Raw genomic sequence first — 26,232 nt, forward strand, 5'->3', positions numbered from 1 at the left:
GATTTTTTAAAAAGATCTGCTTTTATCCAATGGTCCATGTCTAGCCAGATGGAAGGATTATGAGATTTTTCATATCTTTTGTCATTTGTTAGTCTGTGTCTAATCACTTTAGGGCTAGTCTTTAGCGTTCTAGGTTCCCTGAAATTTTGGATAACCTGAATGTAGCATCCTGTATTATCTAGAGAAATGTATGCATTCCCTTCATTTTTCCCATTACTTTTAAAAACAAAAGAAACATTAAAATGAGTTGCAGGTAAGCGTAATTCTTCTTTAGTTATTTCTTTCTCCTTTTCAGTCAACATAAGGTCTCTACATAAGTACAGAATTTGGATTCAATACCTGCTAACTGTCACATGAGAGAAATGTGCCCCCCTTCGTTTCTATGGGAGGATTTGTCTAAATCTCTTTGCCTTCTCCCCAATGGGGTCTTGGACCTTGGAGAGGTGTATCTAAATGTAGAACATGGTTTTATATGCCAGCAACAGAAGAGTCGTAACTATTTTCATCACTCATGGGTCCTAGCCTTTAAACAGATGAAAGGGTGATTTACATGGAGTGGCAGGGGTCTAAGAATCCTTATTGCTTTTGTAAGCTGAGAAAATAGGCCCAATCCATAACGACACCAAATAAGCTGTCTGGGAATGTGATTGCATCCATCTGCTTTTGACTCACGCAATATAAGCACAAGAGAACCAATCCCAGGAAACTGGCGTCAAAGGAAGGTGTGGGCTGCTGACATGATTCCCATCATTCTACTCCAGCAGACACATATGGAGTCTTTCATATTAATGAAAGCATAAATTGAAAGAAATTTTTTATTCCTAGAAAACTATTCCCCACTCCCCTATCCTGGGGCCTGTGTTATTCACCAGCTATAAACACTAACTATTGGGAAGTAGAAGATGGCTTGCCCTATCTTCCTTGTTCCTCACTCTGAGGAGCTATAAGAATGACAGAACTTTTGCCTAGGTGTCTGTTTTTAACTTAATGGGAAGATTTGACTAGTCTCATGAATTGTTGTATAGTCTTAGACTATATATTGCATAACAAATTTTTGTTCTTGGGTATGGGGCTAGTTCCATCAATATCGAGTTAGAGTAGACCTTGGGGAAGCACAGAAGGAAGTTTTCTTCAATTTGGCTGGAGTTTTGCTGTCCTATTTCTGTGTTCTTAGAAATCGTGTTTTGAATTTGCAACCAAATGGCTATCTATTGCTACAAGAAAGCAACTGGCATTCTTGCCATCCACCAGGGCCTTTCCTCTAAGAGATGACAAAGCATTTGATGTGTAGCACATGAATAAAGGTGCCAGCAGATAAAGAGGTTGGCCTTAGGTCATCTCCCAAGAAATACTATTTCGCCTATCTATCTCCCTGTTCACTGGAAATGCCATAAAGTAGCAAAGGGAAGAATTCTGAAATCCTTAAATAAAAGACATTGAAGCTACTAACATGTTCCCTTATTGTGTGGATATTCCTAGTAGTGAGAGAGCATGCTTTCTCTCCCCAATAATTTTATTAGGTTACGAAAAAAATTGTGGTTTGGTTAGGAGGGAGCATGAGCCAAGTGGTAGACCTAAATTCCTCCTTTTATCTGAGACTCGTGACACTATTGTAACCACAAATATTTATCTTTCATTCTCAGAGGAGACGGGTAGCCTTTTTGGATCATCCTCTGTAGAATGCAAGAGATACTGTGCCGAACTGTTATCCAAATTGTTAGATCTTACAGCCAGATGAAACTGCATTCACTGTTACAAAAATCCAGTGTGGAAAGAAAATTTTAAATGATAAAAAGTTAAGACATCACTTTTTTTATTGGCTCCATTAATTTAGAGAATTTAAATTCCCTTTCGATGACTTTCAGTGATCAAAATTTACCAAATTAAGAATAAGAAATCTTGGCTTTCTTCAGAAAGACAGTAAAAGTACAATAGAAAGGATGAATCGTACTAGGTTTATCATTCTGCATCCTATTTTCACTCAGGATTGTTTGAAAATCTATCCATATTGATACATATGGATGTAATTCATATAATTGCTATAGGTTATTCTATTGCGCGGATAAACCATGTTTTTCTTTACCCATAGCCCTTTCCCTTTCCATCATTAGGTTAGTCACATCAGTCTGGGACTCCACTCTAAAGAGCCAGTAATCTGTATATCCTTTCTTCATTGGCGCTGTGTAAAGATAAACAAGACAATAACATGAAATGATAGAACTCTTTTGTTATGAAGTAATACAAGCATTAAAACTAATTCTACTTTCTTATGCATTGTGTTTTCCATCTGAAAGGACAAGATTCTTCAAGCATTCTTTTCTCCTATTTAAATAATGCAATAGTAATAATCCATATGTGAAAGTCATGGGAATGTAAAATTAGATAACTATGATTAGCTGAGCCTTTGTGCCATAAACTCAGCCCAAAATAATGCTGCTGAGACCCAAAGACAATCATTTTACTGCTCATAAATGATAGTTTAAGCTATTGAGTGGATGAGATCCAGAATTTTCGATGGTCCCTCGATGGACAGTAATGCTGCTTGGACTATAATTTTCCATCTTTCTTCTTGGAAAGACTAACTACAGGCCACTCAGTAAAATGAACCTTGGAAATAAGACTTCTGTCTCACACCATCTATTCATGAAAGAAAGATATAAAAATAAACACATACCCAGGACCTAATGGAGACATGGCAACAAGCCTGAGGGGAATGCCATCCCTTCAGCCTCTGTGTCAGTTCCCTTTTAGTTTTATTTAGTTTCAGGACGGGGCAAATGCATCAGTTGTAGGTAGACGTTTGTATTTCCTGAGCTTATTTATCTAGAAAGTAGTCAAAAGAGATAAGAATGAGTAACTTTGGAAAGACCCAGTGCTAAGAAAACTGGTAAGAGCATACAGACTAGTATTTCCAAGGCTTTATTGCTATCTGGAAACCACCTGGAACATTTTAATGAAACTATTCTGTGTTATATATGTGTTCTAATATACAGTAAGTTCTGTTGGTTCCTACACCAAAATTCCAAAGTAAATGCGTACGTAGGGGACGTGACTTGGAAATGGGGCAAAGCACTAGAGATCAGTGTCAAAGTCTGGACTCAACAGTGGATTAGGAAGAAAGTCAAGAGAGACCACCCTTGTTTCTCTCATTGCTTCTCTGTTCCTCATAAAATTGATCTGTGCTTCCCTGGGATCCTTTGATTCAGTTTTTGCTCCCTTCACTAAATCTCCTTTCGGTTTGATCTTATGGCATCAACTCTTTCCATCAGTTTCTGAGCGTACCCTCTTGGTCTGTTTCCTTTTTGTTTTGTTTTGTTTTTTTTAGTATCAGGGAAACATTTTTTCCTGGGGAATTCAACTTCAGTCTTGTTCAACACCTTCACCATTGGCGTATAGCCTCTCAGGCTGCAGTGAGCGGGGCCCCCAGAGAATCATTCATTCTCCATAGAGTGCTTTTTCTTCAGCGGACTGCAGGGCACTTAACATTATACCACCTCGTTTATCCTCCCACTCTCCTTGTGACAGAGACAGCCATCAGGCCCTCTTGACATATGAGGGCTGGGATGTTGTAAGAGACCTTCCTTTTCCAGGGACCACACTGCTAAGTCAGTGATAGATTTAGACATCCAGAGGGAGAATCAGCTCTCTTGGGTCTCTCTTTGAGTTATTTCTGACTACTATTTCAAACTTGTTTCCATCATTCAAGTTTTGTTATCCAAACAGACCTTGTCCATGATTTCCTTGGCCTCTGGTTATTACCAATGTGTTATACTTCTCAAGACGACTTACTCTAAACATCTTCCAAGTTGATTCTGTATGTCAGGTCTAATACAATTTGAAAAAAGATTACTGAGAACCTAATCATAACCATTTATTTCTTATGTATAGGCCCACAGTGCGTTGGATATTGTGCCAAGCAAAGGCAAGAGACAGTTCCCTGGCTTAAAGATCTCACGGGCTAGCCTGGAGAGCCCATCCTAAACAGATGACTATACAGTAGGGCAATTGCAGTGCATAGAATAACAGAGAAAATTTATTCAGCCAATGTTGAGAGCCTATAGTGTGTCAGGTTCTGTGCCAGACACAGTTTATATATTGTGAACAAAAGAGATAAACTTGTACAGATGGTCCCCAACCTAACAATGGTTCGACTTAAGATTTTTTGACTTTACAATGGTGTGAAAGCAATATGCATTCAGTAGCAACCATACTTTGAATTTCGAATTTTGACCTTTTCCCAGGCTAGTGATAAGTGGCTCAATCCTCTCGTGATGCTGGCCAGGGCAGCAAGCCACAGCTCCCGGTCAGCCATGTGATCATGAGGGTAAACAACCGGCACACTTAGAACTATTCTGTACCCATACAACCATGCTGTTTTTCACTTTCAGTATAGTATTCAATAAATTGCATGAGATATTCAACACTTTATCATAAAATAGGTTTTGTGTTAGATGATTCTGCCCAACTGTAGGCTAATGTAAGTGTTTTGAACTAGACTAAGCTATGGTATTTGGAAGATTAGGTGTATTAAATGAGTTTTCAACTTACAATATTTTCAACTTACGATGGGGTTATCAGGATGTAACCTCATCGTAAGTTGAGGAAGATCTGTAATTAACAAGAGAGACAAAAAAGCAAATAACTAATCCATTGTATATTACAAATTGTAGAATGCTTACGTTTGGTGGGCGCAGAGTTTTAAGAAACTTACTTTGAAAGGGTGGGAAGGCCTCTCTGCAGTGATGACGTTTAAGCCAGGGAAGGACCTAGTCATGGGAAGTGTAGGAAGGAAAACGTTACAGTCAGAAGGAATATTGTGGGTGGCAGTCCTGAGGTAGATAAATGCCCAGCAGACTGAGAAACTAAGATGGGCTGGTGCAGCTGGAAGTAGGCAAGCTGCCCATGCAGAAGCCTGAAGACTATGAGAAGGAATTTGGATTTTAGTCAGTATTCAGTGGGAAGCCTTAGAAGAGTTTGTAAAATGAAAGTAACATGACTACGTTTATGTTTTAAAAGATTATTCTGATTGCAATGCAGAAAACAAACGGAAGGGGGCAAGAATAGATATGAGGAGATTACTAAAGTAACTCAGGTAAAAAACAACACCTCTTTGGATCAGAATGGTGGAAGTTGAGATGGAAAGATGTGGATGAATTCTAGATATGTTTTGGAGGTAGAAAAGACAGGGATTTGGTAATGATTTTAACCTTGGAGTTGAAGTGAAGGGAGGAGCCAAAAATAATTCCCAGGTTTTGATCATCTTAATGAATGGTGATGTCATTTATTGAGTTGTAGAAGACTATGAAAGGACCAAGTTTGTGTTATGGTGGAGGAATCAGGGACCATCTGAATTCCTGGACAGCTACGCATGTCATGGTGTCCAGCAGGGCGGGAGAAAGGCAAATCTGATGTTGAGAATGTAATTTGCAGTTGAGACAATAGACTTGAAGTTCATCAGCAGAAGAATGATAGCTGTGCGTCTAGCTAGTTATATAAAGATAGAAGAGAGGAGAGCCAAGAGACCACATTGGGGGCTGAATATATTTAAGGTGCAAGAGGAGGAAGAAGAAGAGTCAATGGAGGGTCTGGAGAAAGTGATCAGAATGGTTGAGATATTGACCAATATTGGAGATGAACTTGTCTGGCCTGCCACTGATAGTACTTCATCTTTCATAATTCTTAAAAAAAAAAAAAAAAAAAAAAAAAACACTGTTCTGAAAATGTGTGCTAGACTATAAAGCATTATCTCTATGCATCGGTAAGGTATGATATATGGGAACTCAGGAAACTACAGAAGAATCTGAGTCTCCACAACTCTCCGCTTGACTCCAGATCCTGCCCAAGCAGACTTGCATTTCATGGCATGAAGGAAATGGGACATGTCCCTTTTCAAATGGTGCTCACGTTTATTTAATAATATAATTAATAATAGAAAGTGGCCAAGGATTTCTTAAAATTCCTTCCGTACCCACCCCGGCTCTTACTGCTACCCCAATCCTCCTCATGACTGCAATATGGTATCTGTTGGTGATGGCATGTGCTGCCATCCCCAAGCCCTTGTTTTTCAACTGTGTGTGGCTTCCAGCACTTAAATGCAATCTTATTTATTCACAGATGCCATTTTTATAGAACTGTAAAAAAGGAAGCACATGGCTTTGGCAGGGACACACAGCTCCAACATGGCCTTCCACTATTTTTGCAGTAGGATGTTACAGCTCCAGGCTCTGTGCATTCTCCCTTGTAAGTTCAGAGAAGCCCGTTCTGTGAAGAATACTTTGCAAATGCGAAAGTTACCTGTAAAGCATTCTTACACCCTCTGTATGAGTTGGAATAGTGTGCTTCAGGGGCTTTGTTTCCAAGTAGCTCCTTTAAAATAGATATTATTTTTTAAGCGATTAATTATGCTTATTTACATCCTTACATCATTACTTATGATGATAATAGTAAAACTGCAACTTGGACATTTCATTTCATTTTAAAATCTAAGAAAAGCATGCATGAACTGTCTTATCATCATAAATCCATGGGGAAAGAAATGTAAAACTTTGAATTTTGAAATTGAAGCAATTGCTTGGAATTACAACCCTGGGGGAGTTCTCTCCTTCTGCAAAGCCAAGCCCTTTGGCCACACCCTGAAGTAGAAAACCACAACAGGAAGTATCTACCTCTGAGACAGGGCTGGGAAAGGAGCTCCTGGGTGGGGGAGACAGAGCAGTGCCTTGGGTAGCTGGGGATGTCTCGGAATATGAGAGAGTACCGTCCCTGGTGAAACATTCTGTCTCTCCTCTACTCTCCCCAAAACAAGTAGAATCCAAGCTGCAGCATAATGTGCCACTTCTGTACCCAATGATAAGACTCAGCTAGAAAGACTGGTTCACTATCCAGAATCAACAATTAAGGAAAGTCGACAGTCTCCACAGGTAGAGGAAGTTGTACCTGTGAAAATACACTTGTAGACAGAACAGATCATCAGAACGTGTGTGTTTCATAATCTCAGAGACCTACATGACGCCACCGTTCCATAAAAAAAGAATCCAGTAAAGAACATAGAAATGAAAATTTGGGTTGATGAAATTTTAAAAACAATCAGTGAATGCACAGAATGGTAAAATAAACATGACTAAAAGCAAATTTGTGGGGCCGACCCCGTGGCCAAATGGTTAAAGTTCCACGTGCTCCATTTCCAGGGCCCAGTTCGCAGGTTCAGATGCCGAGTGTGGACCTACTCCACTCATCAGCCATGCTGTGCACGCATCCCATATGTAAAGTAGAGAAGGAATGGCACAGATGTTAGTTCAGGGCTGATCTTCTTCAAGCAAAAAAAGAGGAAGATTGGCAACAGATGTTAGCTCAGAGCGAATCTTCCTCAATACGCGCACACACACACACAGACACAAAAGCAAATTAATGTGTTGAAAGATAGGTCAGGACAAAGAATTCTTCTAGAATAGAGCATAAAGAGACAAATGTATGGAAAGTGTGAAGAAATACTGAGATATAGAAAATGTATTTAGAAATTTATTTAATCCAACATCTGTTTAATACAAGTCAAGAGAAGGGAGGAAGAAGTACTCAAAGAAGCAATATGAGATTACTTCCTAGAAATGAAGAAAGACACTGCATCTTTTATTGAAAGATTTTTTCAGAGCAACAAAAGATATATGCACACATTTGGCCACCCTTAACTCTTTATAATCTACTTTGAGAAACAAGGCTTTAGAATACTTCTGAGGGCTACACGAACTTCTCAGCAGCAACACTGGATACAAGAAATCAATGGAGCAATACATTTAAAATTCTGAAGAAATATAATTTTGAAGCTAGATTTCTACATTTAGCCAAACCATCATCAAAGTGAATGAGAGAAGTAAATTCTTTTGAGGCACATAGAGCCTAGGAAGTTTATTATTCATAAATCCTTTCTTGAGGTTGCACTCCTTCAATAAGAGAATGAATCCAGGAAGAAATGGAGTGGCAAAAGGTGTAATGAACAAATAAATCCATAAAATGGTGGTTGAATATTAATAGTAAAAATTTCTTTGTGGTAATCTGGAAGTAAAATTGCAGGTGATATCATCATAGGGTGTTGTGACATAGACATGCCATATCAACATGGGACATGTGGCACAGAATGTGGTCATGAGATTTGGCAGGGGGAGAAAGGAAAGGTAGGCCACCCTCATATTGCTCAGAGTTAGGGTATAATTAACTCCAGATAGTCTTAAAATCGTGAATATTCATGTTACGGGTGTTGAAATTAAAACATATTCACCAATCAAAAAGTTTAAATTAACCATTTTGAAGCCAGTAGAGGAAAAATGAAACAAAGGTAATTTGGTAAATCCAACGAAAGCCAGGAAAGAGGGAAAATGAAATAGATAGGAAGCCTGGTAAATAAAGGTGCAAAATAGATACGATGGAGATAAGTCCAAATACGTCTGTAATCAGAGTAAACATGAGTGTGTCAGCTTTTCCCAGAAGCTGAAAGCCCTAACCAGGGCAATGTGAAAGAAAGAGAAATGACACATTTAAACATGAGAGAGGACAAGACAAAACTCATTATTTGCATACTCCAGTTATCTTTTAGAAAATCAATGCTGTTTGAACAGTGCTTATCCATTTCCAAAAAGAGTCCTGTCCCACAAAGTTCCAAATGAGTAATGAACTAAATATAAAAAGACAAATAAGAGAAAACAATATATAAGAAAACACAGGACATCTTTATGACCTTGGCAATAGCGAAGGCCTTTTTCAAAGTGATTTAAAAAGCAAAAGACGTGAAGAAAGTATTTATTAATTTGACTACTTCAAAATTAAATTTACAAATGAAAGACACTGTAAATAAAGTCCAAGGCAAGCAAAAGGATGAGAAAAGATATGTGCAACTTATGTAGGTAAGGATTTGTAGCAAAATATCTATGATTTGCAAAAAGTAAAGTTCGATAATAGCGGTTATTGGCTGTTAGGAGTATAACATGGTACACACACTGTGGAGGACTATTTGACAGTCTCAACTAAAATTAAAACCATGCATACCTGATGAAAAAGCAAGTTACTTCTCTGTGTCTGACTTAGGAAAACCTTGCGCATTTGCACAGGGACACTTAGGAAAAGTTCTGGAAGGACATACTTCAAACAGTAGTTGAGTCTTGGGAAAGGATGAGAAGTGTATGTTGGGGGTGACAAACAGTGAGGTGCAGAGGGCTATCAAAGACGACTTTATCTGTAATGTTTAATGTTTTTATGAGGAGAATGCATATTACCTAAAGTAATTAAAAATTAATTTTTCAGAATCTTTAAGAGTAGAAGTTATATTTTCGGTTTTGCAGTATTCAGAATTAAAGGCTCTCTTGTCACAATTAAAAGAAAAAGTAGCCTGTCTGTTAACACAAGGTTCCAGGTTGAGCCCAGTGTTTATGAAATCATGAATCTTTGTTCTGGGGCTCACTCGCTACAATAGGAAGAGTTTTTAGATGAGGATGAAGTTTATATACTCCCTTCACATTGTGTTGATGGATTTGGGTTGGAAATTGTCTGCGTTTATCTTTAGGCATATCAATTTTAAATGTTTAAATATCTGTAATTTTTTTGTTTAACACTAATGTGGTTGGACTTATTATTTAGTCCCTGTTTGGGATGGTGAAATCTTAAAAAGGACATCAAAGGCAGATTATTCTTTCCAGTCCTGTTTCAAGTATGCAGAAAATAGTAGGTTGTGCACTTAAATTTTTAGCTTCATTATATAAATGACATTAAACCAACCATAAAATAATTGCCAATGATAACAGCATTGTTTCACTGAGCTTTTATTCATGACCATGAGTCATTTTTCCTCCTCAAACTGAGAAGTGTTTTTGTTTTGTTTTTTAAATTAGGTCCTAAGTACCCAACTTCTGACCCTATTTTTCTTCTACTTTGCAATTTTTTTTCCTATCAGTCGTTATATTTCTTTAGGAAACTTCTTTAAATTTTTTTAAAGGGCAGAACAAAGCTAGCAAAGAAACAGATGTGTCCCATATAAAATATGCAATAAATCTTGTCCCACAAATTCTTTGCTCTGAACTTTCTGACAGAAACTGTCAAATATCCACTTTAATTCAGGTATAAAATGTTCACTCCGTGTCATGGCGCCAACCGCCATATGCCAGAATAAAGTTAGTGACCAGCCGTAAAAACAGCAGCACAAGCACCTTTGAAACAGTGCAAGTCATCGTGGGTGAGAACGACCCTTATAAATCCATGGGGAATTAATCTCGGCTTTGCTACTATCCTGCTGCGCCTTTACAATGAGCTTCTACTCCCACACAGCAGAAGTAGTAATACTTTTAAAAGGAGAGAGAGAAGGAGAGAGCCGTGTGTCCACCTAATGAGCTTGTGGGAGGGGAGAAGGGGGTTCATGGATCAGAAAGCAATAGCTTTTCCTCCCCCCTCCGTGGAGCTCTGGAGTCCCCTTGAAGAGGGCAGATCCGAGCCTCCGTGGAACATATGGGGTTCTTCTTCAGCTCGTATTGCCTGGCTTCACAGATCATGTGAAACCAATCTCCCCGATGCGCAATCACAAGAAATGACTTCAGCTTCATAAATCATTGTTATCATCCCACAGGAGGAGGTAATGCTATGGTTTTTCTCCAGTAAAACATTTCAAGCCTCTGGTTTCATGAGCCTTTTTTTTTTTTTTTTTCTTTTTTTCTCCTTTCTGAAATCAGCTTCATACAATTTGCACAATTAGCTTCAGGCTTCTGCCTAAGGGAGGCGGCGACACTTCTCCAGCTTACCTAGTATTTTAAGGGAGACCTGCTTCCTATGAGGAGTGTGTGTGTGGCTTGTCATAGGCTCAGAGGCCTCACACTTGCTTTCAAGCATATACTGACCCTCAATATTTTTTCTTATTAAGGATATTTTTTTTATCCTGTATTTTCCAAATACAGAACAGGTATATTAGGCTTAAGTGTAGTGGACAGAGATTCTAACTTATTTCGCAGCATTAGACATGATTTTAATACTTGTTACCATCTAAAACATTTCTCTACTAAGGCACGAAAAGATTACTAAAAGGTAAAATGATGAATTATTTCCAAGTTGAATCAGAAGATAAAAATGTGCTTTATATTCAATAATATTTTAGCAGTCCTTCAAACAAAACATTTTTTTCCTACAAGATCTCATTTAAGAACTGCTGTCAGAAAATCATTTTGAAATGCTATCTTGGCTTTCTAGAAAATTATTTTGTTTTACTTGAATAGGTTCCATATCCACTCTGAAATAAAGGTTTGTTTTTCAACAATTATTTTCAATAATTATAAATTATCTATAAAAGTATTCCTTTAAAAGTTGACCTATGCCTTGACGTGTTGAATGAAAAAGCAAGAAGCTGAATTATATGTTCAGTATGACCTCGACTATATAAAAAAAGCACAAATAAGTATGTGATTATAAAATATACACCTACGTTTATGGAAATGAATCAAATATTAATAGAGGCCATTACTTAGAGAAAGGCTTATGCACTATTTTTATTTTTTATTTCTTTTTTTTTTTCCTCACATATCCAAATGGTCTACGATGAGAACTTATTTTAAAATCTGGGGAAAATATGAAGATTTATTAAAAGGGGGAAGGGGGGAGAAGGATGACAATTATTGTTGGAAGTTGACTCCAGAGGAGCCACCTCCAATTCTTTTAAACTCACCATCAGCACTTTCACCCCAGCAGACTTACAAGCCAGTGTGGTCAGTTTTAAAACCAAACCTCATTTCTTTGTTTCCTTTTCCTGACTCTGATAACCATCACTTCTGCTAATGGTCCTTCTGCGTAACTTCTACTGAGGGAGCAAATTAAATGTCCTTTAATGTGGAAAATATCTTCTATAGCATCTTGTTTGGGAATCCCAGTTCTCCCAGTATTTTCTTCCCTTGGAAATGTCTCCCGTGAAACAGACCACACCTCCATTCTTGGTAACATCACAACTTTTGAAGCTATGGTAATTCTTGGCTACCATTTTTAGTGGACCAATTTAAATCCCCAGCTATGACAAATTCTTGGCTATGTGAAAGAAAAATAAAGTATTTTTTTCACCTTAAAAATTTTTTATTGAGATATAATTGACATAACGTATTACTTTCAGGTGTACAACATGATGATGTGGTATTTGTATATATTGCAAACTGGTCACCACAATAAGTCTAGTTAACATCCATCACCACACAGAGTTAGATAAAGTAGTTTGATGTTCAAAGCAATAGCAGGTATCAAGGAAGTTAGACTTTTTTCAGTTACTGTGGGCGTGTAAATACAGTTTCCTAAGTACACTTAGCCTTTGCCAGGGTTCCAAAAGAAGACCAGTTTAAGGGTAGCAGTGGGTGTCCAATGATTACTTGCTGGACATTCTGGTGGTCCATTCATGTTCATGACTAAACATCTGAACGCTTATTTTTCTAGAGAGAGCACTTCAGTTATTTAACAAATGTCTTATGTGACAAAGATGTCGGAGATTTAGTCTAAGTAGATCTAGATGAAGAAGAATCTCCTTTGTAAAGGTATGGGTGCCATACTATATTTTATCTGATGTACGAGTATGGCTTTTTTTCCTCTCTTCGTTTTTGATTAGTTAAGATCAATCTTAAGCTATTAAAATCCCTGACTACGCATGATGGCTTTTTATCAGAGTTTTAGTCTTTAAAATGTGATTAAAACCATTCTTCATATTGGGTATATTTCTGGACAATTGATAAAAATATGTAGGAAGGTTACTTTATAGAGATCATAGAAGTTGACAGAGGGACTTTAATATAGGTGACTGTGCATTTAAATTTAACTTATTCATTCAGATGCTTGTTATGACTTGTTATGGCTTCATGTTACTCTACATTTTCCATTCTGTAATGATATGACAGTTTTATAGTTTTTAAGCAGGACTCTGTGAAGAATAACAATGTGGTTTAGTGAAAACTAGGCTGGAGTAAGGGGACAAGTTCTTTCTTTTTTGCCCCAAACTAGTTGTGTGACCTTAGGCAAGTCACTCACTTTCAATGTGCTCTGCTGCTTCCAAACAGCATCTATTGTTCCTTTTTTCTGATTATTTTAAATGATGCTAATTCTTCAAAAGAACAATTAAAAACATATGAAAAATAAAAAGCCTATCAACTAGAGACAGAAATAGGAACAGTAATATTTTGCTGTGTTACCTTCTGCTCTTTTTAATAGATATATCATTTATTTCTGTGATATACCTCTTGATATAATTTTAGTCACACCATATCTACTGCTGTATATTCTGAATTTGTTTACTTGTAGTTATGTCATATCATTTTCCCACAATATGCTTTGAAAGCATGATTCGAGTTATTTAGATCTAGTACGTTTGCTCCAGGTCTTGGGGAGTTTATTGTAAGCATACAAATGTTACTAAAGAAAAACAGGATGCTCAGTTACTCAGATAAGTCTCATGGGAACCCAAGAAAAGTTGAACAAGCAAATGTCAGTGGAAGACTGAGAAGATTGGACAGCTGAGAATTGCGGTGGGGTGGTGGTGGTAGTGATGATTGTAATAATGGACATTTATTCAGCTAATGTGACAGATGCAATGACTGAGCACCTTACAAACATCTCATCTAATTATAATTATTACAATAGCTGTCTAATACAGATCCTATTTTTACCTCCACTTATAGATTAGAAAACTCAATCTTAGCCAAATTAAACTTGTTCAAGGTCAACAGCTAGAAAGTAATGGAGCAATTTGAAGCTTTGCCTCCACTATTATCTACAATATAAAAACCCACCTGAGTAAATGGCTAAATGATCTATAAATCCCATTGCATATTACCTGGCACATACTGAGTACTGAGTGAAAGTTCATCATCATCATCACCATCGTTACTGCTACCACCATCAATCTGATTATTCCAACCAGTTGTATTAAACTGCTCCATAAGCAACTGATCGGCCAGTGGATTGACTGTCCTTGAATCCCATTAGCTGTGGTTGGTGCACTGAAGAGGTCATGGTCCAGTATGCTATTTTATTATCATAAAATCCAATATTTATTCAATCTCCTATCCTTTAACTTAGTTCACTTTTAAACTATAGCATAAGAGGTTTACACTAGATAATTTCTTAGGTTTCTTCCAGCTCCAAAGTTCTCAAGCGTAAGGTTTCATTGTATCCAATGTACAGATGGACAAGGTGAGGTACACAGAACCAAGTGATGGCCCTAAATAACATGGATGGTCATCAGAGGCAGCTATGGGAAACCCAAAGAAGCCAATTGGTGAACTTTTCTTTTGCAATTTGTTAATGCAGTGCTTAAAGAAAGATTTGTTGAAAATCAAGTACTAAAGTACAATGAAATAAAAAACAAATGAGGCCCTTGCTTTTGAAGAGCACTACTTTAAATCAGAGAGAAAAATGAGCATGGAGCCTGTTACCACTTTGCTCATGAATCTGCTTAGAAATACAAGCTAGCAGCTGCTTTTGTAGTCATTCTCACCAATTAATGGAGCAACAAGTTATTGATTTAGTAACGCTAAGTTTATAGTCTCAAGTGCTAAGCATTTTGAGTACAAAGTTAAAAAACAAAACAAAACACGGTCCATGCCTTCCAGAAATTATACACCTTTAGGCTAGGGCTAATACCAGAACAGAGTAGAGTTGTTTGGGAAAGGAGACCGTCTTCCAGCATTAGTACACCTGCAATTTGTCACCAAATGATTCTTTAAATCTTCGTGACTCTGCACCCTATTGTCTCTGAAATTTCACCAAGCTTCTTGATGAAACAAAATGGAGGCAGCTCTCTTTTACAATTCTAGCTTCTTTTCAATTCCTAATATTTCCTAAATGATGATTTATTTGGCGTCTGCCCCTTGAATGATGAGGCTATGGACAGAGTTCACTATCCCTCCATGACCCCTGTAAAATTCTAAAGCGTTGTAGAAGGTCTGAGCCTTCCTATTGAGAATGAGATGGCAGGGGGGCAATGTAGACACTGCAGGAAACAGGATTTATGTATAATTGTTTTCTACGGGAAAATCATATTTTATAAATATGCTTGTTTAGAAGTACCTGTAAAAATAACTAAGAAAAAGCCTTTTTACAAAAGATATGTCACTTCTATTAATGCTGATAAGTTAAAGTTATATATGGGCCTAGAGGATGAGATGACATGGAGAATTTCAGGCTCTGTTTGAGAATGCAACCACCTGACTCCCATTAATGTTAATGAGCCTCTCACCGGATCATTCTAAAATTTTACCCCCATGGTCTGTTTTAAAGCATCAAGAGTCAGGAAATTTAGAGTGAAAGCTGAAATTCCACCTTGGCACTTTCTCTCTGATGTATACACTCCTTTGGAAAATATGCAGTACGGTGGAGCTCCGAGATGCTACCTTAGTGTTTGAGAATTCTGGAGAAAAACACTGCCCGCCTTGGGAAGCAGCAGGGAGTGTTGGAAAGTATGTTGGATTATGAGTCAGGAGACCTGGATTCCACCACCGACTATGAGTGTAACACAAGAAAGTCTTCAACTTGAGTATCTATTTTCTCATTTCTATAAAATTAAATTTTTCGATGAGTTTATGGCTAGGTTATAGATTATGCTGTCTTATCATCCTTCTTAAGTAATTGTATCTATATCACCTTGAAGCAAAAAAATTGGTATGTACAGATAGTTGTACAGCATTAAGGGACTTCACTGGGCTACAGTGAAGCAGAGGAGAAAAGCAGCTAATTAAATGGTTGCCTTTAAGACAAATGAGCAGAATTCATAAAGTCTAAAGGTTGAGTGTTGTGTCAATATTGTGACTGGGTGAAAACACCCATGGGGGCAGAAGTCTCATCTAAGGTGGAGGTATATTGAAAAAAGAGTCATAAAGCTTTGACAGTAGATTGACTTGTGAATGGTGGATAAATTTACTTCATTTAGATCCCATTTATACTTGTAACCTGATTACCTTCTAGAATTGTGAATGGAGAAAACATTTGCTTTTGCAATAGTCACAATAGAGAACAAACCAGATGCATAAACAAATGAACACTTAGAATTATACTGTGGTCCCTTAAACTGTACTCAGCACCTATGCAAATAATTACTACAGTCATCACAGAATATAAAGGAATAATATAGTTCTTTGTGTTATATAACCAGGGAGGTTTTTTTTTTTTAATTCAAATTATTATACCAAAAAGATATTTCATAAAACATTTGAATATTATCTGGTCTGAGTTTAGAAATATAAAAATGTAAATGACTTAAGATCATAAATCATTTACAAGCTTGATTGCATCAGGACTGACTTTTTTCAACCATTTGAGAGAATTAAGCCCTATTACCCCAAGGCCACCACTGTATGTAATGGGTTGGCATCTCCCTCTGCATCTAGAATGGTACTACTTTTGCACATATTGGGGGTGGGGAGGAGACAGACAGAATTGCTGCTCAAATAATTTTCTGTGTTCTGCAGGTCAGATAAAGCACCTTGGTTGAGAAAGGGCCCGGGTGCCCAAGTTAGGTATAATAAGCAATAATAATAAGATAATAACAATAAGATAAGCAATATCTTGCTTTTCTTTGATGCTCATAAAAATATTCCGGTTCAGTTATAAAGGGCAACTGAAAATGGCAGATAAAAATAATGAAAAAGATGAGATCTGGAAGGTCTGATTGAACACAAGAGGATCTGGCTCAAACATCAGCCTGAGGGTTAGACTAGATGACTTTTAAGACTCCTTTTATCTGGGTTCCTTTGATTTTTATGACTCTGAAAACTTCTTCAAAGTCTTCTAATACAATGCCTTTTACTTGGTAGTTTCATCAAAAGCCTGAGTATACTAGTCCACTTTAGCCTTCAACAGGTGATCTGCAAATCAAATTATACCCAATTTTGGGAACCTTGATATCATGCCTGTTTTGCAACTTCACACCAACTTACACAGAAAATCTCACAAGTAGCACCTTATGCTCTTCCACTTTACCATCCAACTAGACATTTGCAAATGTAAAACTCTATGACAGACCAGAAGTGATCGTTCTAGTTTAACCACAAGCAGGAAAACTAACAAAATAGGAAGACTAGCTAGGAGGATATCATCCTCCTTGGGCAAGGCGTGCCAAAAGGAAAGATGGAAGGGTGAGACCTCTCCATAACTCAGTGGTTCCATATATTTATATTTCCCCCCCTCTCAAATAAATGTTAAAAAGTCATCCTTCTTGCCAATGTCAGTGTGCTATTGCCTCTGTTGGTGAAAGCATTCTTTTCTCCTGTGCATGACGGGGCGATTTTCTAAGAAAGGAAAAATGACCGCTGTGTTCACATCAGATGGATACCACATGAAGTGGAGTGTGGTCCCTTTGTTTCCTCGTTAGCATCACCCGGCTCCTCTATTTGTAGAGCTGTAATAAAAACAGCTTCTTTACTGTGCGTCCTGTTGGTTTATACCAACCATGTCAGGTCCATAAACCATGGTATATTAAAGTGTAATAGACTGTGTAAAGAATACTAGGAAGATATTCCAAGCTCTATTCCTTCCCCTCATTTCACAATTTACTACCTCCCAGATGGGTGTCCTTAAATATGACTTAATTGTGTTTGGCATAAAAGCCCCGCTTTCTTTGAAGAGTGATCTCCTTCTTCAGCCACTTTCAGTGCACAAATGCCACACTCTTGAGGATAAAATTTTGGATATTTTGGTACATTTAGGTGGTGAATGTTCTTAGTCTGATTATCTTCTGGAAGTATAATTTTACTTATAAAAACTTCACATTTTTCATAATTACTATATTCTAAAAATTCAGTCTGATATAGGTGAAACTCAAGGGTTAATGTTATTTCTTCCTGTGATATATCAATGTAAATAATGTATAAATCTAAAACAGGATGTAAAGGATGAAAAATAGTACTCTCTCATCCTTTGATACTACTGGACTCTTTTCTGTTTTGTTGCGAGAAGAAAATGGAAGAGAGCCCGGCCCCGTGGCGAAGTGGTGAAAGTTCCCCACGCTCCGCTTTGGTGGCCTGGGTTCGCAAGTTCAGATCCCCGGGGGCAGACCTACTCCACTCACCAGCCATGCTGTGGAGGCATCCTGCATACAAAAAAATAGAGGAGGACTGGCACAGATGTTAGCTCAGGGCTAATCTTTCTCAAGCAAAAAAGAGGAGGATTGGCAGTGGATGTTAGCTCAGGGCGAAAAAAAGGAAAAGGAAAAATAAGAAAAGAAAATGGAAGATCAGAAATTGCTGTGCCAAGAAGTGAGCTCTAGTCCCCCAGCAGAGACTGTGTTCTGTTAGTGTGGGTTCCTTGCTGTTGGTTTATCCATCTGTCAAATAAGTAAGTGGAGTACATAGTAGGTGTTGGTTGAGAGAAACTCTATGAAATAGATTTTGGTTGCTGCCCTCAAGAAGCACAGTCTAGTAGGAAACGCAGACTGCCAGCAAATGATTTCAGTACTGTGTCCCGTGGGCTGTGATGGGGGTTACGTGAGCACAGTGTGGTTGGAGCTCCACAGAAAGAGCGGCTCCCCTCTCCATGGAGGAGAGATGTGGAGGGCTTCACAGAGGAGATAACTTTAAAGCTTGGTTTTTGAAAAAAGAAAAGATGTTTACAGTGGGGATGTCGGGGAAGGGAGAAAGGCAAGGAGGAGGACGCATTCAAAGCAGAGGAAGCAGAGTACCCAAAAATAAAGACACAAGAACACAGATTGAACAGAGGGGAATCGCACTGGATAGGAACGTAGGGTGCATACTGGGAAGTTGCAGAAGCCAGGCTGTGAAGGGCTTACTGTGCAATGCAAGTGTATTTCATCCTGGACAGAGAGGGAGCTAGTGAGCACGTTAAGCAGGGGAGCGGCATCCTTCAGTTTGCATGTTCAGTTGGCAATTTGGTGGCGATACAGAGAACTAGATTTGTTGTGCAACACAGGGAATCTGTTACAGGTCATTATAAGGGTCTAGAGCTTAAAGAAGGAATCTTTGCTAACATAGCTTTTTAAAACAGATTCCTGCATCATTATCTTTCATTTAGTGTTGGGAAAGTGATCCAGGTAATCCGGTTAAAGACTACATAACTCAATGATCATTAAGTGGAAAAAAGAATTAGGTGAGAATAGTTGTAAGCACCTCTCCCCTCCCGCTTACCCCCTCGACTCCCAGGTTATTTGCAAAATTATAAATCAGTTTCTGTCTTTCTCTCCTGAGGATTAAATAAAACAAAATGGGCTGGAAAAGCAAATCAAATGACTTTAGGTTGGACAGAGGGAACACTTTCTGTAGACGAGCCTTGTGGTTATGATAAGGACCTCGGCTTTGTGAGTGAAATGGGAAAACACTGGGGTTTTGAGCAGAGGGCTCCTGATCTGACTTGAAAATGGTCACAAGCAATATTATCATCTACTGAGGATGGTTGTGGACAGTCTAAAGAGAGGAAGGAGAATTTGCTTGAAATTTTGTAATATCAACCCAAGTTGGAGAACTAGAACAGTGACTACTAGCAATTGCTTCTAGTCAATCAATGATAAATGGCTGCCATTTTTGAGTTCTTACCATAGTTTAGCCACTACGTTAATCTCTCATGTTCAGTACATCCAATAGTCACAACCACCTTGCAAGGTAGATCTTATCATTCCAATTTTATGGGTGAGACTCAGTGGAGTTAAAGTGACTTCCCCAAAGTCACTCAGTTAAGTGGCAGAGCAGGAATTGAACTCAGGTCCGCCTAACACATAGCCTAAGCTCTTTCCACTTTGCTACCTCTGCATTATCTTTGTCAAAACAGTTGACCCATTGGAAGCTTGAACCCCCAGCAGCCTCAACATGACATGGGACCATCAAAGACTTGATTGCAAAGATTCTCATTGTCAAGCACTTTCACATGCCCATTTCATTCTGCCCTCATAACTACGTGGGACATAAGTATTATCATCTCCATTTTACAGAGGAGGAAACTGGAATGCAGGACACATGCAACTTGTCTGTGGCATTTAAGTGACAGAGCTGGGCTTAAAACTTGGCATTTAACTATCTTGAGTTCTGATTCATATTCCTTAGGGCCACAACCATTGAACAGACAGGGCCATTCTGCTTCATTTGGTAAGCCACAGTATTTAAGAATTTCAGAATTCTTATTGGAGGCGATTTTATGATAACTAATGAGACAAAGGCCATCAAATGAACCAGGAAACAAAATTTCAAGACATTGAAGGTTTAGACAAAAGCAAATAGTTTTTATTCAGTAAAGGCTGTATTAAATAAAATCCACATAAATCTCTCTTGAATAAAAAACACCTTCTAAAGAAGCCATGTTGCTTTCTTTCTGTGACATAGAATTATGAAAAATTTGTCCTTTAATGGAGAAAATTAAAGTTTAAGAAAAGCAATACAGTTCTGCCAATGACAGAAAAGTTATAGTGTGCTACAGGTAGGTCACCAAGCAAACTTACCACTCAGCTTCCTCTGAGCACTTCCAGAAGTTCACCGTCATCACTGTGCGTGTGTGGCTCTAAGAAGTCTGAAAGATAGGACTGATGTTAAGTGAAACTTCTCATTTTTATACTCTGACTTGTTTTCCTTATTGCTTTTATTGTCTTAAACTGTGAGATTGTCATCATTCTAAGCAGATACTTTATCTATTCTCCTTATTTGGAAAAAAATTATATTTAACTCATTGGAGACAATGAGACAGCTTCTTGTGAAAGAAAGACAAGAGAGAAGAGCAAAGTCAAGGATGCCTGTTATTTCTCTGTCTCCCCTAGTGTTGTGTCAGTATCTGACAACTCTTCCAAGTTTACTCTTCCAAGAAGCCTACCCACCCACCACCACACATGTAGTACCAAATTTAAATTGAAAAAGGAGCACCTAAATACTGCCATCCATGTGGTTTTGTAGAATAGAAGAATAGGTAAATCTCATACGTTGATTCAGGACCACTGCTAGTCAAAGTTTTAGGTAAGGACAGTTTTCATCTAAGACTTGTCTTCAATTTTAACACTGTCTCTCCTTTTTTTGTGCCTACTACTTGTATAACATGCTCTGGCTGTCCAGGCACCCCTAATTCAGTAACCCACCTAAATTCTTCTCTAGGCAAAAATCCATGCTCTGGAATTTTTTTGATCCCCCTTATCAAAAATTACTTATACTGGATCTTATTCTCTCAGGTTTAATTGTCTGCCCCAGAGAGAATGAAAGTTCTATAGGAGCCTTTGTCTGCTTTCTTCACAGGTGGATCCCAAGCACCTAAAGTAGTGTCTGGTGCATGGGATGAAAGAACAAACCCACCTATGTCATCATGTCAATAGCTACTAAATGCTTAAGTCAGAGCTTGCAGAGCCTGATATGGCCAACAGGAATGTTCTCTTTGTCCTACAGACCTTCTGAAACATTTTTCTTTTAAGTTGAGAATGTTCATTTAAAAATCCTAGCTTCTCTCAAAAAAGTAGAAGATTTGGTAACAATGGTAAGTGCCATCCCTCTCTTAGATGGACACTGGCCTCCCCATTTCCCTATCACCCCCTGTTGGCCTCCCTACACCAACATTGTTTCAGTTCCAGTGTTGAGAAGCTAGGAATAGAATGTGAGAATATTAGGATTCTTGCACTTGGCCTGTCATTACCATATTTGTTGGTGATACTAGAATTTGAGTTTGTGACTCCAGTCTTTAAACATTTTTTCTCTCTCGTAATGTATCTGTGTTGCTTAGAGCATTTTGAAGACTTAAAATGTGTAATGACGTGGTTGGAAATTTCACACATTGTGGTGGGAGAAAACTATTTTAGGCTAGTAGAGCTTCCAGGTCACAGCGTGGAAGTAGCTGCCTTTTCTATCTGTACATAGGCCCTTTGCTTAGCAAAAATGGAGATCTCTAAGTTCTCATTCTCCCAAAGGATCTTTTCCCCAAAACCCTCAGAGGTTCTGTGGTATGCATTGCCTCTTAATACTACCTCTTTTTACATTCAGATGCTGGTTTTTTTCCAAATAACCATATTCATAGAGCTATTGCAAAATCTTATCTAATGCTTAATTCAGTTCGGATAGGGTATTTCTTGTTGCTAAATTTATATGCAATGACGGCTTGACCACAGTCTACTTAGCACAGCATGGAAGTAGCCAGTTAGAAACCATCTGATGACGGAGAACAGCAAAGGTGCTCCAGGAAGATCACTCAGGGCTCAAAGGAATTTTTCCTCTTGTTTGGCCATGCACATAATTAAGAGTCACTGGATGAGAACAAACCACTAGTTTGTTTCACATTTGGGGGAACTTGGTAGCCTGTGAGAGACGTAGGTCACTTCTCTGGATCTGATTGGCTAAGAACCAGACTAATTCACAGAAATTCCTGCTAGGAGGGTGGAGGGAAATCATACCACAAATCATGGCCATAACTATGACTTAATTCTTCCTAAAATGATGTAGCTAATCAAAGACAAATTGTTTTAATATAAAAAATTCATTTTTGTGGAAATTTACTAGACTTAGAGCTAATGCTATACAACTTTAGCCTGACATTCTTCTTGAGCCTATGTTCATGTTCTAAATATAAAATTTCATGTTTAGGAAACCTTGTATCTCTCTTTTTAAGTGATCTTTATCCAGTATATGCATTTTTAAGCTAAAGTAATTTATTTAATATGTAGGCATTCATCCCATGTTTAAGGCACAGCAGAAAACAAGCCAGATGAAGTTGCTGCTCTCCTGGAGCTTGTGTTCAACTGTCATATAATGAACAAATGGGTAAATGAATAGTCTGTCACGTAGATAGAGGCTGTGGGATAAAAGTAACATCAGGAGATGGAGTGGTGGCGGGGATGTCCAGCAAGGGATGATCTTTCATTTAGTGAAGTCAGAGAAGATGCTATTTGAGCTGAGACCTGAATGGGGTGAGGGAGCCAGTCATGCAGAGACTGTGGGCAAGGTGTCCCAGGGAGAAGGAACAGCAAAGTGCGAAGATCCCCAGGGCACATGGTCAGTGTGCTCAAGCATCAGCAAGCTGACTGGTGAAGCTGGAAAGGAATAAGCATGAGAAAGAGGAGGTGATGTCACAGAAGAGCCAGGGAGCAGACTTGCAGGAACTTCTGGGATATTGTGAAGACTTTAGAGGTTATTTCAAGGGTGAGGCCTTTGGAAGGTTTTGAGCAGGGAGTCACTTGATAAAATTTATGTTTTAAAATCAGTGATGAAGTTGATGATGAGATACTAATAATATCTGTCATGTCACTTATTGATCATATATTACGTGCTAAGCACTTTGCATGTATTATCTCATAATCTTGGTAATAGCTGTGTGATAGTAGTCAGTGCGGCTATTCTCATAGGACAGATGAGGCAATAAGTATGCATTTGGTCATGAGTAACTTGCCCACAGTCACACAGGTAGTTCATGGTGGGGCTAGGCTTAATAAAATGGTGATGTTTGAAAATCTTTTAACACCTTTCACGGTGTTTCACAATTTAGGCCCTAAATATGATGAATATTTTTCCATTCATTTTTTTCCATCATTGTAGCCTTAAATGAAAGGAATGTTAAGGCTCGTATAGATCATTATGGCTTGCCTATTTTTCTGGACATTTTTTAAAGTGTAAGAGTAGTATTATCATACAGAACAATGTTATCTTCTGATTAGAGAGAAGAGAATGTAAAAGAACCAGCCCCAAATGAAACCTCCTGATTAAGTAGTCCCTACAGGGCATGAGTTCTTAATTTGTAAATTCAGAATTGTTTCTCAGTCTCATTGATTTCCTTAGTAATCTTAGATATTTTTTGCAATACATTTAAAAATATTACTCTGAGAAGGGAGACCCACAGGCTTCCCTTGACTGCCAAAGGGGCTGATGGGTGTAGAGACAGTGTGTGCAAGGCTTCCCATGAATTTGTTTGGATCTGAGCAGAACTGCTACAAATTGTGCTGGGTTTGTTATGTTTTGGGGGCCAAAGGAAAGTGCTCAGCATGTGCCAAGGCCCACAAAGAGGCCAGCTATAGCCAGCGTGACCACATGTACAGATCTGACCAGGATTGTTCCAGTTTATGCCTTTGTCCAGGTGTAATTATTAATATCACTTCCTTTCAATCTCAAAAGGTTTCAATGAGAACAATAAATTATATGGCCATCGTGGGCTCTAGCTGATATCAAGAAAGCAGCAGTGGTAGATGTAGCGATTTGAGTCCTATCTCCAGGACATGTGATGTAGGTGCTGCCAGCCCTTGAATTCAGACGTATTTAGATAATGAATGGGTGTAATGAAAGTTAGCAGATTTTGCAAAGGATATGGTGGAAGAAAATACTGTCCTCATTCTAATTGTTTCTCTTTCACAGCCAAAAAAGAGCATAAAATGGAAGAAAGTCACTTGGAGAATGCACAGAAAAGGTAAGCACCTCTGACTTGACCCCAATTCTTTGACTAGCCATTCTTTTTTTTATTACTATTAAGTACATTTACATTGCTGTGCAACTGTTACCACCGTCCATCTCCAGAACTTTTTCATCTTCTTCAAATGAAACTCTGTACCCATTAAACCATAACTCTTCCAATCACCCCTTCCCCCAGCCCCTGGCAACAATCATTCTACTTTCTGTCTCTGTGATTGTGGCTACTCTAGGTGCCTCATGTAAGTGGAATCATACAGTAATTTTCCTTTTATTACTGGCTTATTTTGCTTAGCATGATGTCTGACTAGCCATTCTTTTGGCTCCAATTGTTAAGACTATGCATCCGTGAGCAATATGGTTCTGTGGAGAGCTAGAGTGAAAGCATTGTAACAGGACTTGGGAATATCTTTCCTCAGGAAGCAAAGAATCATCCAGAAGTAACTCAATATGCCTCACACATCATGGCACTATTTCCATCCAGTTGCCTCTGCTCCATTACTCCACTCCTGAACCACTTCATGGAAGTTAGGAACAATGTGATCCTTCTTAGTATTACCACTAGATTAAACCAATTATTACAAACAGCTCAGAGACTTATTATGTCTTTCCTCAGATCTTAGGGGATATTGTAAACAAGGGACAAGTGAGAGGGGACTGACGTCTATATATGGAAAACTCCCCCAGAAGTTGGAAGTGACGTCAGAGGTCTTCTAGTCGGCCTCTCGCCCACTTCAGGCCTCTTCTTTGCTCTTCTCTCTCTCAATAGACACCAAAGTGGAACCATCCACCTCACTCGATAATCATTGGCTGTGATCACTTATAGGGATTTTTTTTTGTCTGGTGCCCAGATTGGTCAACTTGGCTATCCCTCCCTCTTGGAAGGGTGAATGGGAATACACTGAAGCATTTTCATATTCAGGGCAGAAAATTGAGATAAATTTTGCTGGTACCAATTCTAACTGTACTAAAAAATTAAGTGATAAGGGCAGGAAACAGCATATCAGGAAAAATGAGCTTGACAAATGTGTAAGGATGGAAGTTTATTAAATGCAAATGAGCTGACTCTAGAAATGAACTATTTTCCTCCTTTCTAGCCACAATTTCCAAGAGTTTTGAAAGCCTATGGACAGTGCTATCTGCTCTGCTTTGACAGGCGCCAACATCTTGCCCTGCTTCCCATTGTAATTGCCAGTAAAGTTAAAATGCAGGTGAAAGCAAGATTAAGGTCTTGCTTTCATCTGCAAAAATCTTGCTTTTTTCTAAGCATAGTCATGTTCTTGAATCATGCTTATCATCCTCGCATGATCGTCTTTGAAACCGAGACAATCACATGGTTATGTTTGTAGATTTTTGTGCCCCTTTATTGCCCTTACCCCTATATTAACCTTCCCTTCCTCAGTCTGTAAAATGAGTATGTCTGTGTTGTAGAAATATCCAGCACGTTCAGAAGAGACCATCAACAAGGGCGCATTGGTATCAGGCCAAACAGAAATTTGCTTTCCAGGGTAGATGTCAAATTTCTAATACTTCTTCAAGATCCTTGCTTAAGGAAAGGGGGGGCCCACCTTAGAGGGGCCGAAGCTGCTGCTGTGCATTAGCTATGCTGAGGGGGGTCATAAATTTTGGTTGTCAGCGTTTTCCGTGACTTTGTGGTGAAGGTAGTCTAGCTTTCATGTCATACATGAAATATGTTAGATCTCATCTTTAATGCAGAAACCACAGTTGTTTGCTTACACTCTTTAAGGAGGTTGGTGGTCAGTGTTGCAATATTCGTGTGAGATTCAGTAAATTCTTATGTTTTCTTCTCAAGAGAAACAGTTTACTCTGAGGCTAAGGAATATTTGCTTTTCCTAAGCAGTTTCTGAAGGCATGCATGTAAAAC

At 38.4% G+C, this 26,232-nt stretch overlaps 1 protein-coding gene across 3 annotated transcripts in view; it reads left to right on the plus strand.

The window, feature by feature from the left end:
- FMN1 (formin 1) overlaps positions 1-26,232 on the plus strand; it is a 353,942-nt gene that overhangs the window by 290,849 nt on the left and 36,861 nt on the right. For all 3 annotated transcript variants that reach the window (XM_046652860.1, XM_046652862.1, XM_046652861.1), the window contains one exon: positions 24,297-24,348. In XM_046652860.1, the coding sequence (XP_046508816.1) occupies positions 24,297-24,348 (52 nt within the window). The remainder of the gene's footprint in view (positions 1-24,296; positions 24,349-26,232) is intronic.

The sequence above is a fragment of the Equus quagga genome, chromosome 2, assembly GCF_021613505.1.
Source record: "Equus quagga isolate Etosha38 chromosome 2, UCLA_HA_Equagga_1.0, whole genome shotgun sequence".
In the NCBI taxonomy this organism is placed as follows: Eukaryota; Metazoa; Chordata; class Mammalia; order Perissodactyla; family Equidae; genus Equus; species Equus quagga.